This window comes from Carassius carassius, chromosome 14, assembly GCF_963082965.1.
Source record: "Carassius carassius chromosome 14, fCarCar2.1, whole genome shotgun sequence".
Taxonomy (NCBI): domain Eukaryota; kingdom Metazoa; phylum Chordata; class Actinopteri; order Cypriniformes; family Cyprinidae; genus Carassius; species Carassius carassius.
Window position 1 is genome coordinate 977,164 of NC_081768.1, and position 24,293 is coordinate 1,001,456.

Sequence of the window (24,293 nt, forward strand, 5' to 3'; positions counted from 1 at the left end):
GATATAAACTGATATGAATGAACTGCAGGATGAAAAAATACTTATTTATTTATTTGTTTTTATTTGTTTTTTTTGGATTTACATTAAAAGGTATTAAAAGCATGGTACAGAACATATGATTACCGTGATATCTGTCATATAAAAGCACATAAAAGCACTAACATTACAGTGATACAAACATAGCTGGTTTGGTGATTATTTTATTGTTGTATTGATTACTAATATACCATAGTAAAACTACAGTTACTGTGGTAAAAACATGGTAAATGTCCCGTTTACTGTGTTTTAACTTCACATTTCATTTATTACTATTGTAAGTGTCGTGATTACCATGATTTTACTACAAATACAACTTACATCATTGAACCTGAAATTAATATAAAACGGATTGAAGGTCTATGGCACGTCACGTGACAGATAGAGTTTAATCACACTAATTAGCAGCTGTGTTCATTTATTTAAACGCAATGAAACTCAAAGACAGCCGCGGATGACCGATATAATACAGCAATTAAACATATGGCGCTAATCTGAGTAATAAAGAAGACAGAATACATTTTATAAAAGGCATTAAAAGAGCGTATATACGACTACTCACCCAAACTGTGGAACTGACAGCAAGTATCGCGATGTGTGCTGAATGTGATTTCATAGCGCTAAACATCTCATGTCCTCGCGTCGAAATTCTGACGCCAAAAGTTTCCCACTGAAAGCAATGAAGGTCGTAGTGCGTCGATATTCGACGCCGAGAGGCACATTTGGCGTCATAAAAGTGACGCTAGGGGCGCTTGACCATGCTTCGGTTTTTGACGCCTTTGGAGTGAGAATGGGTTGAAATTTTGTACTCCAATCAAGCTGTAGAAACATCTGAAGGATGATCAGTGGAAACAGGATGCACCTGAGCTCTGTTTTGAGTGTCATGGCAAAGGCTGTCAATACTTAGGTACATGTGATTTATTTTTTTTATTTTTTTTTATGCAAAGATTTCAAACAAACTTCTTTAACGTAGTAATTATAAGATATTGTTTGTAGAATTTTGAGGAAAATAATGAATTTATGCCATTTGGAATAAGGTTGTAAAATAACAAAATGTGGAAAAAAGTGAAGCGCTGTGAATACTTTCAAGATGCACTGTATGATTTAAACATGTTATAAATATTAATATTACCATTTTAAGGGGTTATTTGAACTAAATATAATATATAGACAGATTAACTACAAAGATAAAAAGGTGCAACTCATGTTGTTCAGTTGTTCTTTTTGAGTTTCCTTATTTGGTCATGTTCCTTTTCTTTTTTATTTACTTGATTACACCCCACCTGTTTCTGTTCTCTCTGATTAGATTCCATGTGTTCATATACCCAGGCTGTTTAGTTCTTGTTTGTCGGTCCTTAAAGTTATGTACGTGTTTGTTCTTTGTTATTGTTATAATTAAAAGTCTGTCATTTTGGAAATTCCGTGTGGTACCCTCTCTACATTGACACGTACTGTCACACTTCTATGCTTATTCTTATTTTTTTTACTGTTAAACCTTTAAAAAAAATAAATAAATAAAATACATTTTAATGCAAAATATGTGCTTTTTTTCTCAGCACATCCTTCATCTTCAGAAAAAAAAAATCTTAATCTCAAATTTTCCTCATGTTTATACTTCTGATATATGATTTAAACATGTTCTAACAATTTAAAAGCATTATTTTAACTATATATACACAGATTAAAACTAACTACAAATATGGAAAGGTGCAAATCAGCATATTTTTTTCTTTTTAACATGTTGAACATTTTAAAAATGCTTTTAAATAATAGTAATAACAATAAAACATACAGATACAATAGTAGCTACAGCCCTTCGGGCTTGGCCCCTAATTCTCAGTTCATCATCCATACCTAGAAAAAAAAATGATCACAGTCTTAATCTCAAATTTTCTTTGATGCTTGGTATCTTATTAACAGAAGCCTAATGAGATACAGATATTAAAGACCAGGTTTGTCTCAATAAATGTGCTTCAAAGACTTTGTTTAACTGTGAGATTTACAGTATTGCATCTGAGGTGAAAGTATGTGCTGAAAGCTAAAATTAGATTCTAGATTTTAATTGAAAAGTAATCATTTGTTTTATGTTACATTTAATTGTGAGTTCATTTTAATGGTCATGTTACTCAAAGAAATGTTTGCAAAAAAATTGCTAATATTTGCTAACGTCATATCATTATAGACTGCATGATAGTGCCACAGCATATGTCTGGTCAGGGCGATAACTGCCGTAGACATTGATGGGGGCCAATCCCCCCAATAATTAGAAATCGCTAAACCATTTTCTCAAATATTGCCTATTCAAGAGAGAGAGATAGAGAGAGAGAGAGAGAGAGAGAGAGAGAGAAAGAGAAATGGAAGTTGCGTGTATTCGCGTCGTTTATCTTTTTAGAGTGAGTAAACAGTGATTGTTTCCTCTCGTCGCTGGAAAATATAATGTAGCGATTCAGTATTTAAACTGTATTTAATAAAAGTCGTGGGGCAGCGTTGACAAGTTTATTTTCTCCTGTATGTGTGAGCTGCGTGATTTCAGATAATGCTGTCTCCTTGGCTGAGGGTAATTTGGGCAAGGGAATAAAGTGGGCCGATTTCGAGAACCGGTCCACCACGGTCAGAACTACCGTGTTGCCCTTGGAGGACGGGAATAATATCTAGTGCAATATGGGACCAGGGTCTCGAAGGGACAGGCAGCGGTTCAAGGAACCCATCTGGGGGTCGATTGGAAGTCTTACCAGTGGCGCAAACCGAGCAAGCCAAAACAAAACTGTGAACATCGCGAGCCATAAGCAGCCACCAGACTCATTGTTTGACCAAAAACTTAGTACGGTTAACTCCTGGATGACAAGCCACATTGGAACAATGCCCCCACTGAATAACTTTGGACCGTAATCCCTCCGGCACAAATAACCGATTCGGTGGGCACCCGGGCGGAGGCGTTACCCCTTTTTTACGGCCGTCTTGACCTGTGATTCGATCTCCCATGTGAGTCTGGAGACCACTAATGTCTCGGGTAAAATACAATAAGGAGTAGACGGGCGTTCGGAACGGTCAAAAATGTGCGACAAAGAATCGGGTTTGATGTTTTTGGAACCCGGGCGGTAGGAGAGAGTAAAATCAGTACGACCAAAAAAAAAGTGCTGACCGAGCCTGCCTGGAGTTCAACCTTTTGGCGGTTCTAATGTATTCTAGATTCTTGTTGTCGGTCCATAATATAAAAGGTACCCCCAAGCCTTCTAACCATTGGCGCCATTCCTCCAATGCCATCTTGACTGCCAAAAACTCTCGGTTACCAATATCATAATTACATTTTGCAGGGGATAACTGGTGGGAAAAAATGTGCATGAGTGCATCTTGTCATCTGTGGGAGAACATTGGGATAGCACTGCACCTACCCCCACCTCAGATGCGTCGACCTCCACACCACAAACTGATGTGATGGATCAGGGGTAATTAAGATGGGTGCTGTAACAAAGTAACCCTTCAGTTTGGCAAACACAGCCTCGGCTGTGTCATACCACCTGAACGTGATTCTGGGGGATGTCAAGGCGGTCAGAGGTGCGGCAAGTTGGCTGAAGTTGCGAGTAAAATGCCGGTAGAAGTTGCCGAACCCCAGAAACCTCTGTAGGGCCTTACGGGAATCTGGACTTGGTCAATCTACCACAGCCTTAACCTTCTCAGGATCCATACGCATTCCCTGAGTCAACACAATGTACCCCAGAAAAGGAACAGACTGTGCATGAAAAGTGCATTTCTCCGCCTTGACAAAAAGCCCATTCTCTAGCAACCGCTGAAGTACTCGCCAGACGTGCTGCATGTGTTCCTGGAGAGAAGAGGAAAAAATCAATATGTCATCCAGCTAGACATATATGAACTGGTCGACCATATCTCGCAGCACGTCGTTGACGAATGCCTGGAAGACCACTGGGGAGTTGGACAAAACGAAAGTCATGACCAAATATTCAAAGTGCCCCCTTGGGGTGTTAAAAGCGGTCTTCCATTCATCCCCCTCACTAATACGGACCAAATGATAAGCATTACGTAAGTCCAATTTCGTGAAGGTCGACGCTCCCTGCAACCTCTCGAAGGCTGAAGACATCGACGACAAAGGATAAATATTCTTTGGTGTTCAGTCCCCGGTAATCGATACAAGGTCCCAGAGACCTGTCCTTCTTCCCCACAAAAAAGAACCCCACCCTCGCTGTAGAAGAAGAAGGGCGGATGAATGCCGAAGATAGAGAATCAGAAGTATGTTTCTCCATAGCCTCCCTTTCCGGAACAGAAAGTGAATATAATTTGCCTTTAGGCGGAGACTTACCTGACAGCAATTCTATGACACAGTCATAGGGACGATGCAGAGGAAGGGAAGCAGCACGAGGTCGAGGTCCTTCAGGTCGAGGTACTCCGTGGGCATGTTAGACAAGTCCACTGCTTCCTCCTGAAACAGACACAGAAACAGATGGACAGTCAGACACAAGACAAGACTCATGACACGTATTGCTCCAGGCCAAGACAGATCGCAGTTGCCAGTCCACTTTAGGGATGTGATAGATGAGCCGGGGGGTGTCCAAGGACTATGGGTGCAAGGGGAGAGTCTACTATATAAAAGGAGATGATCTCAGAGTGGTTGCCTGACATGATGAGGTTAATGTCTCCAGTGGTGAGTGAAATGACAGGAAGTCTTTGGCCATTGAGGGCGTGAACAGCGATCCTGTGAGTGAGTGGTTTGAGGGGAATGTGAAGTTTGTGTGCAATTGCATGGGCCATGAAATTACGCCTCAGCCCCGGAGTCCAGAAGAGTCTGACAGTCATGGGTGTGTGCTGACCATCTCAGTCTTACCGGGAGGAGCGTAGATGATGATGAGGTCTTCTTGGTGGAGATCCCACCCGATAGTAGCCTCATACTTACTATCGGGCTTGGCCTTTTACCGGACAGATGTAGGCGTAATGACCGGCTCCCCTGCAGTAAAGGCAAAGTCCCTGGGATCTCCGCCTCTCCTTCTCGTCCCGGGAAAGCCGACGGGGCTGACCGCATCCCCGCTGCTGTACCAGCAGGATCTCTCAGAATATGACTGGGTAGGGTCCGTCTCTCTACTCGGGAAAGTCGTGCATAAACTCTTAGTGCCAACTCAATAAGCCCATTGAGAGAAGTCGGAAGATCCAGGGTGTACATCTCTCTATGGACGAGGTCAGCCAACCCATGCAGGAACATGTCCCACTGCGCCTCCTCGTTCCATTTACACTCCGCCGCTAAGGTTCGGAACTCGATAGAGAAATCCAACACGATCTATCTCCTTGTCGTAGGTCTGCAAGCATTCTGGTTGCCTCCCTCCCTGCGACGGCCTGATCAAACACTTGTTTCATCTCAGCGGCGAGCATCTGGAACAAGGCGCATAATGCCACCATCCCCCATAATGCCGCTCTCCCAGTCAGCAAAGTCAACACAAATCCGACTTTGGCTTGTTCATTATTGAATGTCCTGGGTTGAAGAGAAAAGTGCAACGAGCATCGTGTTAGAAAAGCTCTGTAGTAATTCGGCTCACCAGAGTATGGTTCAGGAACAGGAAGGCGTGGTTCCGGCTGGGAGGGGCTTTCTGGTGGTGTTGGGGGAACGGGCGGCACAGTGGGAGCTCGTAGGAGTTGTAACTGCTGGGTGAGCTTGGACACCTGCGCCACCAATGCCTAAACACCGCGACCTGTGTCGTTGAGATTTCTTTCCCGGGAATCTATCCTTCGAACACTGGCGCTGAGAAATTCCTCCAAAGACAAATAGGGGTTACTTTCTGCTTTCATGGTGGTCAGATCATTCTGTCAGGAAAGCGGACAGGAAGCAAAAATACAAGTAATGATTTATTGGAAATGACAATAAGAAGGCTTCAGTTGACAGCGGGTGGCCCAGGGACCTCGATGGCAGCACAGAACGGGTGAGATGGTGAATTGATTGCGCTGGTGAGGGATGATGAAAGGTCCAGGTGATGACGACGTAATCCACAGAACACAGAACTGGAACGAACCCACGAAAAAGAATGCTGAGCAGGAGGAAAACAGACATGTAGCACGGAGGACCTCAAACAACGATCTGACAAACAAGAGACGAAAGACAGGGCATTAAGTAGGCAGCGGGAAACAATGCATTCATGACCCGTGACATGTTCAGCTGAAAATATTAATAACAACATTTTTTTTTCTTCTTTTATTATGTGGACAGAAAAAGGCAATACAGGCAATTAATTGCATAAGGATAAAATATGGGTTAAATGCATCTTGGATCAAGTCTGACATAGACAGTCACTGTTGGGAAATGAAATATTCTATTCTATTCTATTTTGTGGATAATGACTCTTTAAACTCTCTATAAAGTTTGGCAACCCTTTTGAATCAAGTTGGCGATCACAGATATTATATGATATCACACATCTTCAGTCTGTCATCACTATATTACATCAGAATAGATTTTCTGTCAACCTAAACCTATTTTCTATCCGTATAAAACAATACATTTGTCTTTTAGAAATGTTAGTACAGCAAATTCGTGACAATGTTTTAGATTAAGATTAGATTAGATATAATGAAAAAGTTCTTAAAAAGCATCTAGTGAAGACATTTTTTAAGTTTTTTCTTTCTCCCCCAAGCTATTTTTAAAACATCTACTGCATGGATGATGATGATAAAAAAATAAAATAAAATAAACTGCTACAAATATCAGTCAAAATTGTGTTGAGAGAATAAAAATCTTCAGCAAATCCTTGCAATTTAATGGTATTCAAAACATGTTAAAGTACAAAGCAGAAAATATAAACAGCTGCTATAAAATGAGTATTTATAAACAACACATAAACATCTAGAAATTTTTTTTTTTAAAGAGAAATGTATCAACATCTCATTCTGCACGAATAGAGATGTTTTCCAAGAGGGGCGCAATCATTTGATTGTTGATTGTGTGAATGTGACGTCTCTGCAGCAGCTCCTTATTCACCATCAGCTGATCCTGAAGAAACTGATTTGACCTCTAAATACTGAGAGTCCTACAATAAAACAGATCCAGCTCAGAAAACACAGTATATTCATATTACAGCCAAAGATTAATAACAGTAACGCCTGTTTCACACGTACTCCTTCTGCAGTGCGTATGCAGTCTGTGTGCATTATGTGTGTGGTCCAGAAGCAGCACGGACTCATTGTGCTTTCACACAGGACGCCTTTACAGTCTGCTACTGATCCGCGGCAGTTTAATCCACAAACACAACATTTGTTCATTATTTTGATTTCAAATCGTGTAACAAAATAAAATAAATAAAAACAAACTTTTTCAGGACTGTGACTCTTTTATCACTAATGTCTTTCACAGACTTTTGACTTCTAGGTTTGTATAATTGAGATTGAGGTGTCACGTGCCGATTCGGATTGATTTGGGCAGGGTCTGAGCCGATAGGAGATGCTATTGATTGCCAGGGGCAATGCCTTTAGAACTTCACAGAGGAGTGACATTCCAGAACTCTTTAATTTTTGCGCATTTATTATTTCGGTGGGACGGAGGAGGATCTACGAATACAAGAAAGAAAAGGAAAAAAGTAAAGCAATGCAAAAAGATAAGGTGAAAGAAAAGGGACTTTACAGGAATAAGCTCACAACAAGCGCAAAACAGCGGTATTTGGAGAAGCTCTCATTCATCCAAAATATCAACCCATACGAGCTCCCTGCAGCGGAGTGGCACAGAGACCTGGACCATTTAGCTCCATGCACACATATGGACATTGTGAATTATCTTGTTTTTGGTGTACGCTACTACACAATGCAGGAGTTTAAAAGCCACAAGTCTTTGGAAAGTTACGAGGCTTTCTGCTGTGGCTGGGTCCATCTAAGCCTCCAGGTGGTGAAAACAGCGTTGTACTGGCCAAGGTTAGTTTCTTCACATGCGTTTTAGTGTGTTGTAATTACATTGCATTTAGCAGACACTTCTTAAATTTAAATTAATTAAATTTAGCATTTAGCAGACACTTCTTGACCAAAACAGTTAAAAAGTAATTAACTGCGACTCTTTCGTAAACACTAGATTGTAATGAGATGTTCAATGTACACAAACGTTTCCAACATGTTTTGATGTAGGCTAAAGCTGTGTAAGTTTAGGTATTTAGTTGTAATTTGATTTTAGCCCGATGACACATACTGTACCAGGTTTTGTGTTGGGTGTTGGGGTCTGCAAAGTGGACAAACCAGTTCTGGGTTAGCTAGGGTAGTTAAATGTGTGATTGCAAGATGTAAATGTCCTGGTTAGATTAAAGCCATTAATAGTGTGAATGCAAGGTGTATGAGATTCAGACGAGGCTGCAGACTGATGCTGTGTCCATTTCGGTAACCTAAAAAACTGTATTCCATTGTTCCTATCTTTCCCATAAGTATCGCGTGAGGTACTGGAGCAGTTTTTAACGCAGCAGTGACTTCCAGGCATGGTAAAACAGTGTGGAATTGTGATAACAACACATGTAAACAATCATGTTTTGCTGCCGGTTTCCTGCCAACATGGCGGAGAGGGTGATATCGAGGGGAGGGGCTCTGTACTGTGACGACAACTCCTCACTCTCAATAGGCTGCTCAAGTAAGCGGCAAAATATTTACACACAATATTTAGCCTAGTTTTCTTATAGGCTATCGCAAATATTTAAAATTAAAACACCACTGACACAAACAGCCGACTCTCTTGCATTTAGCATTTAAATCTTTAGGAGCCCATCACTTGAAGAAGCGCTGCACAGAATATGACATCATGGTACCGCGAGAGAGATAAGAGAGCACACGGATCCAATAGGCTTGTTTGAGATGTTGAGTGTCTTGTTCATTTTATTTATTTTTATAAAAGCAACAGAACTTGAATTACATCCAGTTTATTAGCAACACTGTGCACGAGCGTGAATCCCGCGATAGCCATCTTTGATCTCACAGGTGTCAGATCCACTACGAGAAGAGAGATCTGTCCGGCTTGCCTGCGCTTTGTTCACTCCTCCTCTCACTGCAGCCGCCTACTCTTGCCTACATTTCAGGCGAGGCAAGGCGCATCTCAAACAAGCCTATTGACTCGGTACGTATCGCTGCACTGCTGCAGACGCACCGCTCCTGGAACGCACTGACGGACCGCAACACTGTGCAGTGTGAACGCTGGAATCCGTTAACATGGGTGCGTAAAAAAATACGCAATGCATATGCACTGCAGACGGAGAATGTGTGAAACAGGCGTAAATTATCATCAAACTACTATCATTTAGAGACACTGTAAGACATTAAAATATAAATATTTTCAAAATCAGTCACATCACAGAATATAAACAAAACTTAAATAAACAAACACTCACAATGAGTAATGTCTCCAGTTTATAATGTGGATCATCATTTAGATCAGAGAGTAACTGCCTACTAGAATCTCTTAGTTTATTCCATGACAGATTTATTTCTCTCAGGTGTGAGGGGTTTGATCTCAGAGCTGAAGTCAGAGCAGAACAACCTTCATCTGTGACACCACAATCTCTCAACCTGTAGAGAACAATGACACACTCTTCACTCTCTCAGATTAGATGTGAATCAGTTATTTATTAATTAGTCTGTATTTAGCTGATTTTGAAAAAGTGTTTATCAGTTCCACACACAGAGAAACAAATTCTACATGGATTTAAAAGAAGAAATAAAAAATGCACTAGTATTGGATCAAGATCTGTATCAGATAATAATTGAACCCTGGGTGTCAGAATCAGTACTGGAGGGAAAGAAAAGACAGAATGGAGGATCTCTAGTTCATTGTGCAAAGAATGAAGTTGACATAAATGCATACAGACAGTTTTCTGTTTGTGAGAACTTGAAACCATTCTGTGTTATTCAGATTGTATTGTGTTTATCTTCAGTTAGATTTTTCTCTTGATGGTATACATGTAATAGCTTCTGTAACAAATACAGATATCCTCTACTGTACATATAAACTACAGTGAAAATCACAACCAATGACTTTTGAAATGCTCTTTATTTTAATACTAAATATCTGAGGCTGAACTCTTCATATTTACTATGTGCTTCATGTGTCAGTCATAAATTATCTTACTCCAGTTTCTCCAGTTTACAGTGAGGATCCTGTAGTACATCAGAAAGCAGCGTCACTAAATCTCTTAGTTTATTCCCAGACAGATCTAGTTCTCTCAGGTGTGAGGGGTTTGATCTCAGAGCTGAAGTCAGAGCAGCACAACCTTCATCTGTGATGTCACAATAACTCAACCTGTAGAGAACAATGATACACTCTTCACTCTCTCAGATCAGATCAGTTTAGCTGTGAATCCATTATTAAAGATAAAGGACAAGCTTAAAGCACAAATCAATATGTTTGATGGATCACTAAAATGTCACAGAACACAAAACATTATTATAAAAACATCCATGTCTCATTCAAGCAGGAGAAATCATATTTATCATATGCACTATATCTCTATTTTATGCAAAATGTCTGTCTTATGCAAATCTGTCTTAATTGATGACACTACATCAGTGTTTCCATATGCGACGCCACAATCTCTCAAACTGTAGAGAACAATGACACACTCTTCACTCTCTCAGATCAGATCAGTTTAGCTGAGAATCAATTATTTATTGATGTGCGGCAAAAAAATAGGATCACAAAACATCTACTTTTAACATGTAGTATTTAAAGACCCCTGTGTTAGAAATCTTTTAACATTATTAGCATTGTTTACAGTAGGGAAGCACCAATTTCGATACTCATGCTTCCATTTTCTGCCGGATCAGGTATCGGTCAGACAGGGCCTGTCCAAATCTGATATTGTTCATATACTGTTCAGTTACTGTTAAGCTGCACAAAAACATTTTAAACCCAATAAGGTTTTTGTGCACTATATTCCAAGTGTTCTGAAGACATACGATATATTAATGTGAGTTGTAGCAGAGACAATTTATAAGAGACATGACACTTCCTCTATCCTCAATACAGTTATACAATGAAAACCCGTAACAGCAAAGATGGTGGTTGTATGCACATGTCCCGCCCCTCCCACTGGGAAAGCCAATCATCTGCTTTTAACAGTCAATCCGGGAAACATTTAACCTTATCGTCTGGTTCCACTGACACATGCGCACAGTTGAGGTTTTGTGACAGCGGAGATGGTTGTTGGCGACAGTGAGTTGTGGTCTGTGCAAGATCAGATGGAATCCACATAGAAGAGGGTGATAACAACGCGAAGGCACCGGACTACCAAGGTAGTTAAAGCATTTTATAGCGACCACAAATATGTTACTTTACATTCTAAGTAAAGACACCGGCAATCTGGATAGAGACGTAAATTAAGTTGGTGTCGTGAACCCTTGCGCATGCGTAGTAAAAGTATAACCTGTGGGGAAAAAGGCGTTGCACAAGATGGCAGCCGCAGTTGATCTTCCAGAGTCAAGTCAGGTCCCCGTCAACTTTCCAGAGTCAAGTCAGGTCCCCGTCAGCTTTCCAGAGTCAAGTCAGGTCCCCGTCGACCGAGTCAACGAGTCCTGAGCAAAGTCAAGCCACAGTTGATCTTCCTGAACCCAGTCAAATCACCACGCCAGAGCTTCATCATGTTCCAACCAAACTTCCAGAACTTCATCACGTCTCAACAGATCTTCCAGAGCTTCATCATACCACAACAGATCTTCCAGAGCCTTGTCACGTATCAGCAGACCTACCAGAGCCTCATCATGTCCCAGCAGAACTTCTACAGCCTTGTCACGTCTCAGCAGACTCTTCAGAGCTTTGTCACGTCTCAGCTGAACTTCCAGAGCCATGTCACGTCTCAGCTGAACTTCCAGAGCCACGTCACGTCTCAGCTGAACTTCCAGAGCCTCTTCACATCTCAGCTGAACTTCCAGAGCCTCGTCACGTGTCAGCTGAACTTCCAGAGCCTCGTCACATTTCAGCTGAATTTCAAGAGCCTCGTCCCATCTCAGCTGAACTTCCAGAACCTCGTCACGTCTCAGCTGAACTTCCAGAGCCTCGTCCCATCCTGTCTGTTGCACCCAGCAATGTTCTCTCAGCCTGTTGTGTCACAGCAATGGAGACCGGCTGTGAACTCTCTGCCTGCCCTGTCAAGGCTATGGAGGCCGTTTGGGAGTTCTCTTACTCTCTCATCACGGCCACGGAGGCCACCATTAACCTTTTTATGTTCTCTGTTTCAGTCCCACCTGACCAGACTTATTCTCCTGTGCCATCGACTTCATGGTGGTGGTCCTCTGCTCCGCCCTGGTGGGCTTCTGTCTCGTCTGCTCGACTGTAGTGGTCCTCTGCTCCACCCTGGTGGGCTTCTGGCCCGTCTGCTCGACTGTGGTGGTCCTCTGCCCCGCTCTGGTGGGCTTCTGTCCCATCTGCTCGACAGTGGTGGTCCTCTGCTCGGCCTTGGTGGGCTCCAGTTCCGCATACACCACCCCGGTGGGCTCCAGTTCCACCTGCTCCACCCTAGATTCCGGCTCTGTCTGCACTGCCTCGGTCCACGGTCATGGACCTGGCCCTCCAGCCCTCCCCCTGTTCCCCCTCCACTCCACCACCCTCCTAGATTGTTTAGTGCATCTGGAAGCCGCTCCTTGTGGGGAGGTCGCTATGTCACGATCATTAGCTGGAGTGCCCATAAACTCTCAGGACTCTGCATTTTTGTTTTTGGAACTCCATTTCCCATCCTGCCTCATTCCTGGGACTGATTGCATACACGCACACCTGCATCTTATTACACACACACACACACACCTGCAGCTAATACTCACACACATATAAGCAGCACAATCACTCTCAGTCTTGGCGAAGTCTTGTTTAGCCCCGTCTAGCATTTCTGAGTGTGTTCCCTGTGTTTGTTCTTCCCGTGTCTGATTTTTGGATTGTGTTTTCCAACTCTGATTCTCTGCTGCCTGCCCCGATCTCTGCATGTTACAATAACTGATTCTGGATAACTCTGACATACCTGACGCCATTCCTGACTACTACCTGTCCGACCATTCTCTTAACCCTTTGACGCGTATGATCACACCGGTGTGATCAGTCTTGGCTGGTCCCTGAAGCGTACGATCACACCAGTGTGATCAGTCTTGGCTGGTCCCTGAAGCGTATGATCACACCGGTGTGATTAGAACTTTCAGTGCGTCACGTCATCAACTGCTGAATTTAAATCTGCTTTCGCGCTTTGACTGGCGCAGAGCCAGATCAGACGCGCTGAGCGCTTGTCGTATTATCACAAATATTTAGTATTTTCAACTATTTAATGCTTATTTAAAGTTTCAGACATTTAAATACACATGAGTACTAGCAAAAACCTACATTTACAGTTTGTAAAATACACACTGATGTCTATGGAAACGGCAATAATGATCCATACAAATATAATCTGACGACATGTTTTTATTGATATCATATACAGTTTGTGTAGGTAACTAAAGTTTGCTCTGATATTCTCCCAGTTTACCGCGGACTTACTTTTATGTATTTACTTTTTACTTTTCGGGGGTAGAGGATGAATTTGCGTGTTGTAAATCCTACAGCTCGGATTCAGCGTGAACTAACATGGCGGCGCCCATCACCCAGTATAGATCAACTAACACGGTCGATATAAAAGTGTTTAAGCTACCAATTATATTTACTAGCACATATTTCGGAATCAGAATATTAGATATTTAATAATATAGGGAACATGTTTTGGGAACATTTTGAATAAAACAGGAAACACGAAATAAAAGCGATCCATGTGTCGTACAGATCTATTATGGCTGTGTTGTGTCACATGACAAGCAGGATGCGTCGCCATGAAAACAATAAGGCGATACATTCTAAAATAACGGTCGCCTGAAAAAACTCACGCCGGTGTCTCAGCTAGAATATTTTAAACTCACGTGCGAAAGGGTTAATAAAGTTTTCATATGGATCCAAACGTCTCTGACTCTCAGCCTAACAGTATACAAGTTATAAGTATAAGAGTTTATATTTCATTAATTTAGGAAAAAGAACAAGTGTCTCAGCCCTCAAGGGACTATTTGGGCAACCAGCTTATTCAAACTTGAAAAGCAAAATGTTTTTGATGTGTAAAAAACATCAACTTTGAAGCACATGCTGATTGATAGACAGCAACACTACATTCAATGAAGCTAAAATAGAAAAAAAAACATAATAGTTCATTTAAATGGAACCAGATAATTTCTCACTATACACAACCCTACTTCCGTATACTGTAATACAGTATATGTAGAATTTGGTCATTGCCAACCTTTAAATTAAGTTAACAGTAAGTAATAAACTGTATTGAGCATTGTATTTTCCTTATCACTATTCTTTTAATAGTTGTTCAATGATTTTGATGGAACCAGAACCGAAAAATTTCTAACGTTTTCAAACCCTAGTCAATGGTTTTGCATAAAATGACTTTATCTCGCTGGAGTTTATTGTTGTTTCTAAATCATAATACTTGATACCAGATGTCTGTTACAACAAAACATGGGCGTAGAAAAGACTATAAATTGTTTTTAAGCTGCACAGTAACTGAAATTTAAATCTGTTAAAAGAAAGTCGACTGTTTTATCCAAAGCGACTTACAGTGCATTCAGGCTATCAAATTTTACCTATCATGTGTTCCCAGGTATTCAAAACCCCCAACCTTGCACTTGATAGCGCAGTGCTCTACCAATTGAGCTACAGGAACACTACAAATAAATACTATAAATTCTACATGCATATATATATTATTAAATTAAAGAAAAACACTAGTATCAGATCAGGATCTGTATCAGATAATACTGAACCCTGGGTGTCAGAATCAGTGTTGGAGACAAAAAAAGACTGATTGGAGGATCTCTAGTTCATTGTGCAGTGAATGAAGTTGACAGAATTACATACAGACAGTTTCCGTTCATGAGAACTTGAAATCATTCTGTAATATTAAGATTGTATTTTGCTTATCTTCAGTTGGATTTTCACTTGATGGCATTCATGTAATTGTTTCTGTAACAAATGCAGATATCCTCTACTGTGCATATAAACTACAGTGAACATCAGAACCAATGACTTTTGCAATGCTCTTTATTTTAATACTAAAAGGCTGAGGCTGAACCCTTCATATTTACTATGTGCTTCATATGTCAGTCATAAATGATCTTACCACAGTTTCTCCAGTTTACAGCGAGGATCCTGTAGTACATCAGAAAGCAGCTTCACTGAATCTCTTAGTTTATGCTCAGACAGATTCAGTTCTCTCAGGTGTGAAGGGTTTGATCTCAGAGCTGAAGTCAGAGTAGCACAACCTTCATCTGTGATGTCACAATCTCTCAACCTGTAGAGAACAATGACACAGTGTTAATTGTAGTTGAAGTGTGTGTAGTTTGTTATTGACTCTGGTCTCAGAGCAGGAGAGGAGATATAATGACAAGCATTGCCACATACTGCTGCTGACAGAATGAGATTTCTGCATATTGATGCTCAATGCTGCTGTTTGAAACTGTCATGTGCTTCAGGACTGAACAGACACACAGAGCTGAATGTGAGATATTGTTTCATAGTGATAGAAGGACAGATCTGTCTGGAGAAAAAGGCACTTGCTCCTCTAATAAACACCTACAGGAGGACATGCTTAGACGAAATACTGCTCTCCCCGGAACATGATTTCAACTGAGGAGGACTTTAAATCGGTCCGTGTCATGATCCGGCCCTGTGTTCAGGTGTGTTTAATTGGGATTGGAGCTAAACTCTGCAGGACTGTGTCCCTCCAGGACTGAGTTTACTTCTCCCTGATATAAGAGGAACATGAACCTGCTGATAGAGCAGCAGATAAATATATAAAATAAAAATACTGCTTGTGGTTTTACAGGTCTTGAGGGTATTTTATCAATGATAATGCTGAACAATGAAGTGATTATAACTTTCATTCACTCATTGATCATTGTAATACGGAGTTAAAACTAAACATATTCAGACTCTTGTCTGTTCAACTCTAAACCTCTGAGATATTCATCCTGCAGTAAGTCACAGAGACTCTGGATTACTATTTTACATGTTATCTGGAAATTCATTATTGATCAAACTATCATAAGCAAAGCATGTGATGTAATGGAAATTAATGAAATTTATAGTCACTGGGTAACTTTTTGGATGAATTAGAAGTGTTGCTCTCAACCTTTTCTGAGGATGGTACTCCCCTCGTTATGCTTGGAGATTTCAACATCCATCTAGATAAACCTCTGTATGCTGATTACCACACTCTGCTTGCCTCTTTTGATCTCAACCGAGTGTCAACTACTGCTACTCACAAATCAGGCAACCAACTGGACCTTATTTATACAAGACACTGCTCTACTGCTCATGTTGTGGTTACTCCACTGCACACGTCGGATCACTTCCTCCTCACTCTTAACCTCAACATGGTGCCTGACACTTCACTTACTCCTCCACATGTCATCTTTCGACATAACCTATGCACACTTTCACCCTCCCGGCTTTCTGCAATGGTTTCATCTTCACTTCCTTCCCCTAAACTGTTTTCATCTTTGGATGCTAACAGTGCTACTGATACTTTCTGCTCCACTCTAACATCTTGTTTAGGCACTGTTTGCCCCTTATCTTCTAGGCCAGCCCGTAATACCCCTTCTGCCCCTTGGTTATCTGATGTTCTACGCGAACACCGTTCTAAGCTTAGAGCTGCTGAAAGGGTGTGGCGCAAGTCCAAAAATACTACTGACCTTAATGTGTATCAGTCACTCATATCCTCTGCTAATGTCTCCACTGCTAAAATGACATACTACCATAACAAAATTAACAATTCGTCTAACTCTCGCATGCTTTTTAAAACATTTTCCTCACTTCTTTGTCCTCCTCCTCCCCCTCCTGGTTCATCTCTAATAGCTGACGACTTTGCAACGTTTTTCATTAATAAAATTAAACACATTAGTGCACAATTTTCCACTCCACAATCAGTCAAGCTCATATCACCAGCAAACTTACACTCATTTACATCCTTCTCTTCACTCTCTGAGGCAGAAGTCTCAAAACTCATCCTCTCTAATCACCCTACAACTTGCCCGCTTGATCCTATTCCATCTCATCTCCTTCAAGCCATTTCTCCTGCAGTTGTACCTGCACTCACTCACATCATCAACACATCCCTCCACACTGGTGTTTTTCCCTCATCATTCAGACAGGCACGTATAACTCCACTACTTAAAAAACCCAACCTCAATCCATCTCTTTTAGAGAACTACAGACCAGTTTCCCTTCTTCCTTTCATTGCAAAAACACTTGAACGAGCTGTGTTCAACCAAGTCTCTACATTTCTCACACACAACAACCTCCTTGACAGCAACCAATCTGGCTTCAGAAGTGGACATTCAACTGAGACTGCCTTGCTCTAAGCTCTAAGACTGGCAAGAGCGGAATCCAAATCTTCAGTACTTATCCTGCTTGATCTGTCCGCTGCTTTTGACACGGTTAACCACCCGATCCTCCTATCAACCCTACTGGCAAAAGGCATCTCAGGAACCACACTTCAATGGTTTGAGTCTTACCTATCAGATAGGTCCTTCAAAGTATCTTGGAGAGGTTAGGTGTCCAAGTCACAACATCTAACTACTGGGGTGCCTCAGGGCTCAGTTCTTGGACCACTTCTCTTCTCTGTCTACATGGCATCATTAGGTTCTGTCATTCAGAAACATGGCTTTTCATACCACTGCTATGCTGATGACACTCAACTCTACCTCTCATTCCATCCTGATGATCCGATGGTAGCTATTCGCATCTCAGCTTGTCTAACAGACATTTCTTCCTGGATGATGGACCATCCTTCACCTTCAACTCAACATTGCCAAGACAGAACTGCTTGTGATTCCAGCAAACCCATAGTTTCATCACAATTTCATCATCAAGTTAGGCACATCAACCATAACTCCTTCAAAAACAGCTAGAAGCCTTGGAGTTATGATTGATGATCAGCTGACTTTCTCAGACCACATTGCTAAAACATGCTGCACAACTCCTTGTTCAAGCTCTTGTTCTTTCCAGGCTGGACTATTGCAATGCCCTCTTGGCAGGTCTTCCAGCCAATTCTATCAAACCTTTACAATTAATTCAGAACGCGGCAGCAAGATTAATTTTTAATGAGCCAAAAAGAATACGTCACACCTCTGTTTATCAATTTGCACTGGCTTCCAATAGCTGCTCATATAAAATTCAAGGCATTGATGTTTGCCTACAAAACTACCACTGGCTCTGCACCCATTTACCTAAATGTTTTACTTCAGACGTATGTGCCCTATAGAAGCTTGTGTTCTGCAAGTGAATGTCGCTTGATTGGGCCATCCCAAAGAAGCACAAAGTCACTTTTACGGACTTTAAAATTAAATGTTCCCTCCTGGTGGAATGACCTCCTCAACTCTATCCGGACAGCTGAGTCCTTAGCCATCTTCAAGAATCGGCTTAAAACACATCTCTTCCATCTTTATTTGACCCTCTAACTTTAACACTCACTATTTTAATTCTATTCTTTAAAAAAAATCTAACTACCTTTCTAATCTTTTTATATTCTATTTTCTTTTCATTAATTATGCAATTGTATGTGTGTGTGTGTATGTGTAAAGACCTCTAACACTAGCTTGCTCTATTCTTTTTTATTCTATCTGTTTTCTTTATATTATATTATATAAAATCCCACGCTAGGTGTACTGTGTTAACCTAACTGAGACTTGTTATAGCACTTGTATATCATTGCTCTTTTTGTTGTTTTTGATTGCTTCCACTGTCCTCATCTGTAAGTCGCTTTGGATAAATGTAATGTAATGTAATGTAATGAAATTAACTTAATCAGAGTCAATTCTGCTGAAATTTGTTTAAACTGAACATTGCTAAGTTTATTCTTAGAATTGACATTAAAGGATGTTTTACTGAGGACAAAGACATGTGACTATCAGAGAGATCTTACCACAGTTTCTCCAGTTTACAGCGAGGATCCTGTAGTACATCAGAAAGCAGCTTCACTGAATGTCTTAGTATATTCCCAGACAGATCCAGTTCTCTCAGGTGTGAGGGGTTTGATCTCAGAGCTGAAGTCAGAGCAGCACAACCTTCATCTGTGACTCCACAATAACTCAACCTGTAGAGAACAATGACACACTCTTCATTCTCTGAGATCAGATCAGTTTAGCTGTGAATCCATTATTAAAGAGAAAGTACAAACTTAAAGCTCAAATCAATATCTGTCTGATGCATCACTGATATCTAAAATGTTACAAAACACGAAACATGATTATAAAAACATCCAAAGTCTCATTCAAGCAGGATAAATAATATTTATTATATACACTACATATTTATTTTATGCAAAATGTCTGTCTTATGCAAATCTGTCCTAATTGATGATACTATTCAATATATTAGTGTTTGCCAACCACACTAGGACAGGGGTTTCAACCTTTTCGGACACGTGCCCCCCAACCCCAAGTCTGTCAAATTTCACTCCAAACGCATGATATCAACATGCCAATGCATGGCTGGATTCTCGACACAATGTCAGACGTCTACTTCTTCACAATACAACATTAACGAGTTAACGCTTACATATAATTAGCTGAGGTATGGTATGCATATTTGGCGTGCTGTCCGGGGAAGGGCTCCGAGCTCAGGAATGGCCCGAACCTAGAGTACCCCCCCCTACCCCGTCTATTTATAAAGTGAACTCAAAGTGAGGAGATGGGGTGGAGGAGGGATGCTGATAAACCGTCAATGGATAGAGGTAAGTCAGCGATATTTATTCTATGGGATTGATTACTTGATTATGGTCCACCTGTGTTGATTAGGCTATCTGACGCGCTCCTCCTGAATCTTGTTAATAAAACATAATTTCACGAGTTCACGCTTACATATAATTAGCTGAAGTATGGTATGCATATTTGGCGTGCTGTCCAGGGAAGGGCTCCGAGCTCGGGAATGGCCCGAACCTAGAGTACCCCCCAAAAAGCAAATGAACAAGAGGACAGCCGCCAGTTTTGTGGGCGCCCGGTCGGTAGGGCTCGAGCTGATGCTCAACGGGAGCTTGTGGCGTTGGAACGGTGAGCTCTACCGGCCGATGAGGAGGAGCAGCGTGGTTGTGGTGCCCGACCGGGAGGATCCGATTTGCCTCAACCGGAATAGGTCACGGTGTCGGCGTACGGGCCCTACTGGCTGATAGCCCCTGCTATTCGGTGGGCGAAGGGCCTAAGGTTGACCGAGAGGAGATTTGAGACGGACCTCTGGGTCCTCTTGGTTTGGCAGATGAAAAGCTTTGGGCTTGCTGACAAGGAGAACTCTGGCGACATCCAAAGGGAGATCCTGACTCACGGCATCGGATGGATGAGACTCACTTGCGGCCGGCAAGTATAGAAACCGACAGGGAGAACACGCGCCAGGCGTCTGAAGGGAGCGCACGCATGCCTCGCCAGACGGGGAGAGTGGAAAGGAAAACCCGACTGGGAGGACTCTCGTGGCATCCGATGGGGCATCATACTCAACACATCGAACGGGTAAGCCTCGCTGACCGTAGAAATGGAAAAGGTAAGGATGTCTAACCGGGAGGCTCTTGCCGGCGTCCAAATGGAGCACACGCATCAAACGGGTAAGCCTCTCCGGATGTGAGACAGAAGAGGTAACATTTTAATTGGCCAGGAGACTCTCGCCAGCATCCAACGGGGACTTCCTGTTCCCGGAATCGACTGGGTAAGCCTCGCAGGCCATAGAATGGAAAAGGTAAGTTTGTGTGGCCGTGAGGTTCTCATCGACGTCTTATGGGAGTTCACTACTCACGGCATGAGACGGGTGAGCCTCGACGACTGTAGGATGGAAGGAGGGTTTGTTTGTGTGTTTGATACTTGCGCCATTGGACGGCTTGCATATTGGGTAGATCGGTTTTGCGACCTAAACCACGTGGGATGGGAATGGTTGTCTGGCAAGGAGGCTCTCACCGGCGTCCGATGGGTGCACTCGCATCGAACGGGTAAGACTCACTGGCCGAAGGATGGAAAAGGTAAGGTTGTCTAACCGGGAGGCTCTGACCGACATCCGATAGGAGCTTAGCTCTCGGCATCGAACGGGTAAGCCTCTCTGGCTGAAGGACGGAAAAGGTTGTTTAGCCGGGAGGCTCTGACCGACGTCCGATAGGAGCTTGGCTCCCGGCATCGAACGGGTAAGCCTCACTGGCCAAAAGATGGAAAAGGTAAAGTTGTCTAGCCTGGAGGCTCTTAACTACATCCAATGGGAGGCCTGACTCCATGCATTGAAAGGGTAAACCTCTCCCTACGTAAGACGGAAGGGCAAGAAAGTTAGCCGGGGGCTTTCACCTACGTCCGAAGGGAATGTGGGCTCCTGGCAACGAACGGGTAAGCCTTGCTGGCTGCAGAATGGAAAATTTGCAACACCGGATGGGTAGTCTCTCCGACCATCAGAGGGAAAATTAAGATTGTTTTATCTGCGAAGCACCCGTTGGTGTTCGACGAAAGCTTAATTTGCGGTATTGGATGGGTACGTCTTGCCATCGGAGGGAGAATTGTTTAGCTGCGATGTACTCGGTGTTTGATAGGTACGTGTCGCTGACTGAAAGGAGTTTTTTTTTGGGGTTAATCGGGCATTAATCGGGTAAGCTTTACTGGTGGTCGGATGGAAAGTCCAAGATTGCTTAAGCGGGAAAGCTCTTGCAGCATCTGACAGGAGTTTAATACTCGCGATGTCATACGAGTAAGCTTTGCTGATAGTTGAACGTAGAAGGCAAAGGTTGGCTCAACTGGGAGCACTCTTGCAGCGCCTGACAGGGAGTTCAGTACTAAGGACGATTTGGTTGTCTACGAGGGTAGACGCTGTGAGGCTTACTTGAATAATTGTTTAGCAAATCCAATGAGCTGCTTCCGATAACGAGTCAGAAAAATCTTGGTGCAGTCATTGTATTCAAAATTAAACGTGCAAAAAATAAATTGAATTTCCTGTGCCAGTGTACCCCGAATAGGTGCCATGAATCAGCAATATGGTAATTGTCAAATCGTCATATTGTCAGCACGTGAGATCGATGGTACATATCGACGATGTAATCATGCATGGGTGGAGTAAGAGAAAGATTCTTTATTCTTGTCAGAGCTTACTATTTGCCATTTTAACCATGCAGGTGCACGAAAAAGAGCCTATGGAATCACCAATAATCGAAAATGATGAAACCGATGCGCCGCCCCGGAAACAAGAATGAGATGCATTCTAATGTAACTATGGCATTAAACTCCATTAGTGAGAGCTCGTTTAAAATATGGCACGTATGGGATTACCTGTTAAAGTACAATGGAATACCTTATATCTGTAAACGATGTATGTCTATTTGTGGATGGAGACTTCTTCGCCGCCTACAGGCTCAAATCATCCTTTGAGAGCACGGGCGAGCGTGAAATGCAGTGCTGAGATGGGATAACGGAGCAGTTTGATAGCCGAATTATGGTAGGCCGCCTAATAATGATAATAAAAAATGCTGATTGGAGAATGAGCCTAATATCGTCTTGGCTATCGTCGATACATAATACTATGACTGCAACCTAGGATGCATGGCATACCTTTCAAGCGGAGGTGATGTCGATGTAATTGTTTTTTTTTTTTGTTTTTTTTTGCGGGAGCAGACACTGCTGCGGCAGTGGGGAGATATGGGAAAGGCTCCTGCGGGAGCAGACACTGCTGCGGCAGTGAGGGGATACAGAAAAGGCTCCTGCGGGAGCAGACACTGCTGCGGCAGTGAGGGGATACAGAAAAGGCTCCTGCGGGAGCAGACACTGCAGCAGCAGTGGGGAGATGCGGAAAATAGAATGAGAAGAGGAGAGAGGAGAGATAGCTGCTTGGGCCGCCTGCGGAGCTTGCTTCGGCTGCTGTAGATGTTGGCTGCGGGAAGAGTAAAAGTGTTAGTAACATTTGATGGGGCAAGCTAAAAATGAATGGGTAGCCTACTGTGTTGCCAGTTTAGCAATTGGTTGCCTGATTTGACAATTTCTCAAGCCTTTATGGGAAGTCGTGGCCTAATGGTTAGAGAGTCGGACTCCCAGTCGAAAGGTTGTGAGTTCGAGTCCCGGGCCGGCAGGAATTGTGGGTGGCGGGAGTGCATGCACACATCTCTCTCCACCTTCAATACCACGACTTAGGTGCCCTTGAGCAAGGCATCGAACCCCCAACTGCTCCCTGGGCGCCGCAGCATAAATGGCTGCCCACTGCTCCCGGTGTGTGTTCACAGTGTGTGTGCACTTCGGATGGGTTAAATGCAGAGCACAAATTCTGAGTATGGGTCACCATACTTGGCTGAATGTCACGTCACTTTCACATTAGTATGTTCCTGTTGGAAAAGCATCTTTCCTCTTATTTGTCCTCCGGCCTTTTTAGACGGTCTCCAGAGCGGATACATTTGGAACGCTGTTTTCACGTTGTAGTATGGACTGTGGAAACAGGCTTTTGGAAACGATGAAGCATGTTTAGTCTTGTAAGACGTTGTACCGAAAGACATGATTATAGCAGTAACGTTAACCCCTTACCCGTCACCCCCCATTTTTGGCATGGAGACAGAAGTTACATACCCAAAATAAAAATGTTTCTGCTCATGATTCTTTCTGACTAGATACATGATCGACATTTGACCACGAGCTGACACTTCAACATTTACTGTTCAGGAATCAGAATCGTTTTCCTGACATAAATTACTAAATAACTGTCACTGCAACAATGTTTAATCGAAACATTGGTCAAATACTTAAGCTAGAGTCTTTAGACTTGAATGCACGGTTTGTCCAGATCAAGTAAGAGAGTGATGTTTAACGTGCTGTGAAAGTGAAATGATAATAACTGGGGCCGTAGGCTATTCTTGCAAGCAAATGGGTTAATGGCAGTTATGTGCTATTCGCTTCCAAGTGGTTTCTAAAGATATTTACTTGCCTGTTTTTCGTATTACGGTCCTAAAAAGGCAACAGAAATTTTACTCACACTTGCTGTCCTGCGTCAAAACACGAGGGCAGTTGCGTTTTAGATTAATTTTGAGTGATCACGCCAGTGAATGGTGAAATAGGTCCCTAAATAAATTGCTCCTGCCAGTATACTTGCATGGAAATTACAATTTAAAATTTATGCATTTAGCAGACGCTTTTATCCAAAGCGACTTACAGTGCATTCAGGCTATCATTTTTTTTTTTTTTAACCTATCATGAAACTTATGTCTGTATCATTTCAGTGACGTTTAAACGTGTGCGGTAAGGCG

The 24,293-nt window shown here is 42.3% G+C and overlaps 1 protein-coding gene across 18 annotated transcripts in view; it reads right to left on the reverse strand.

Moving 5' to 3' along the window:
* The window catches only part of LOC132156692 (NACHT, LRR and PYD domains-containing protein 12-like), a 108,099-nt gene that overhangs the window by 68,704 nt on the left and 15,102 nt on the right, over positions 1 to 24,293 (reverse strand). For 8 of the 18 annotated variants that reach the window (XM_059565642.1, XM_059565647.1, XM_059565638.1 and 5 more), the window contains 3 exons: positions 18,981 to 19,151; positions 15,177 to 15,347; positions 10,118 to 10,288 (listed from right to left, as the gene is read on the reverse strand). The exons of 2 other annotated variants lie outside the window; for them this stretch is intronic. In XM_059565642.1, coding sequence (XP_059421625.1) covers positions 10,118 to 10,288; positions 15,177 to 15,347; positions 18,981 to 19,151 — 513 coding nt within the window. 8 more of the 18 variants (XM_059565648.1, XM_059565640.1, XM_059565645.1 and 5 more) reach the window with 7 other exon arrangements.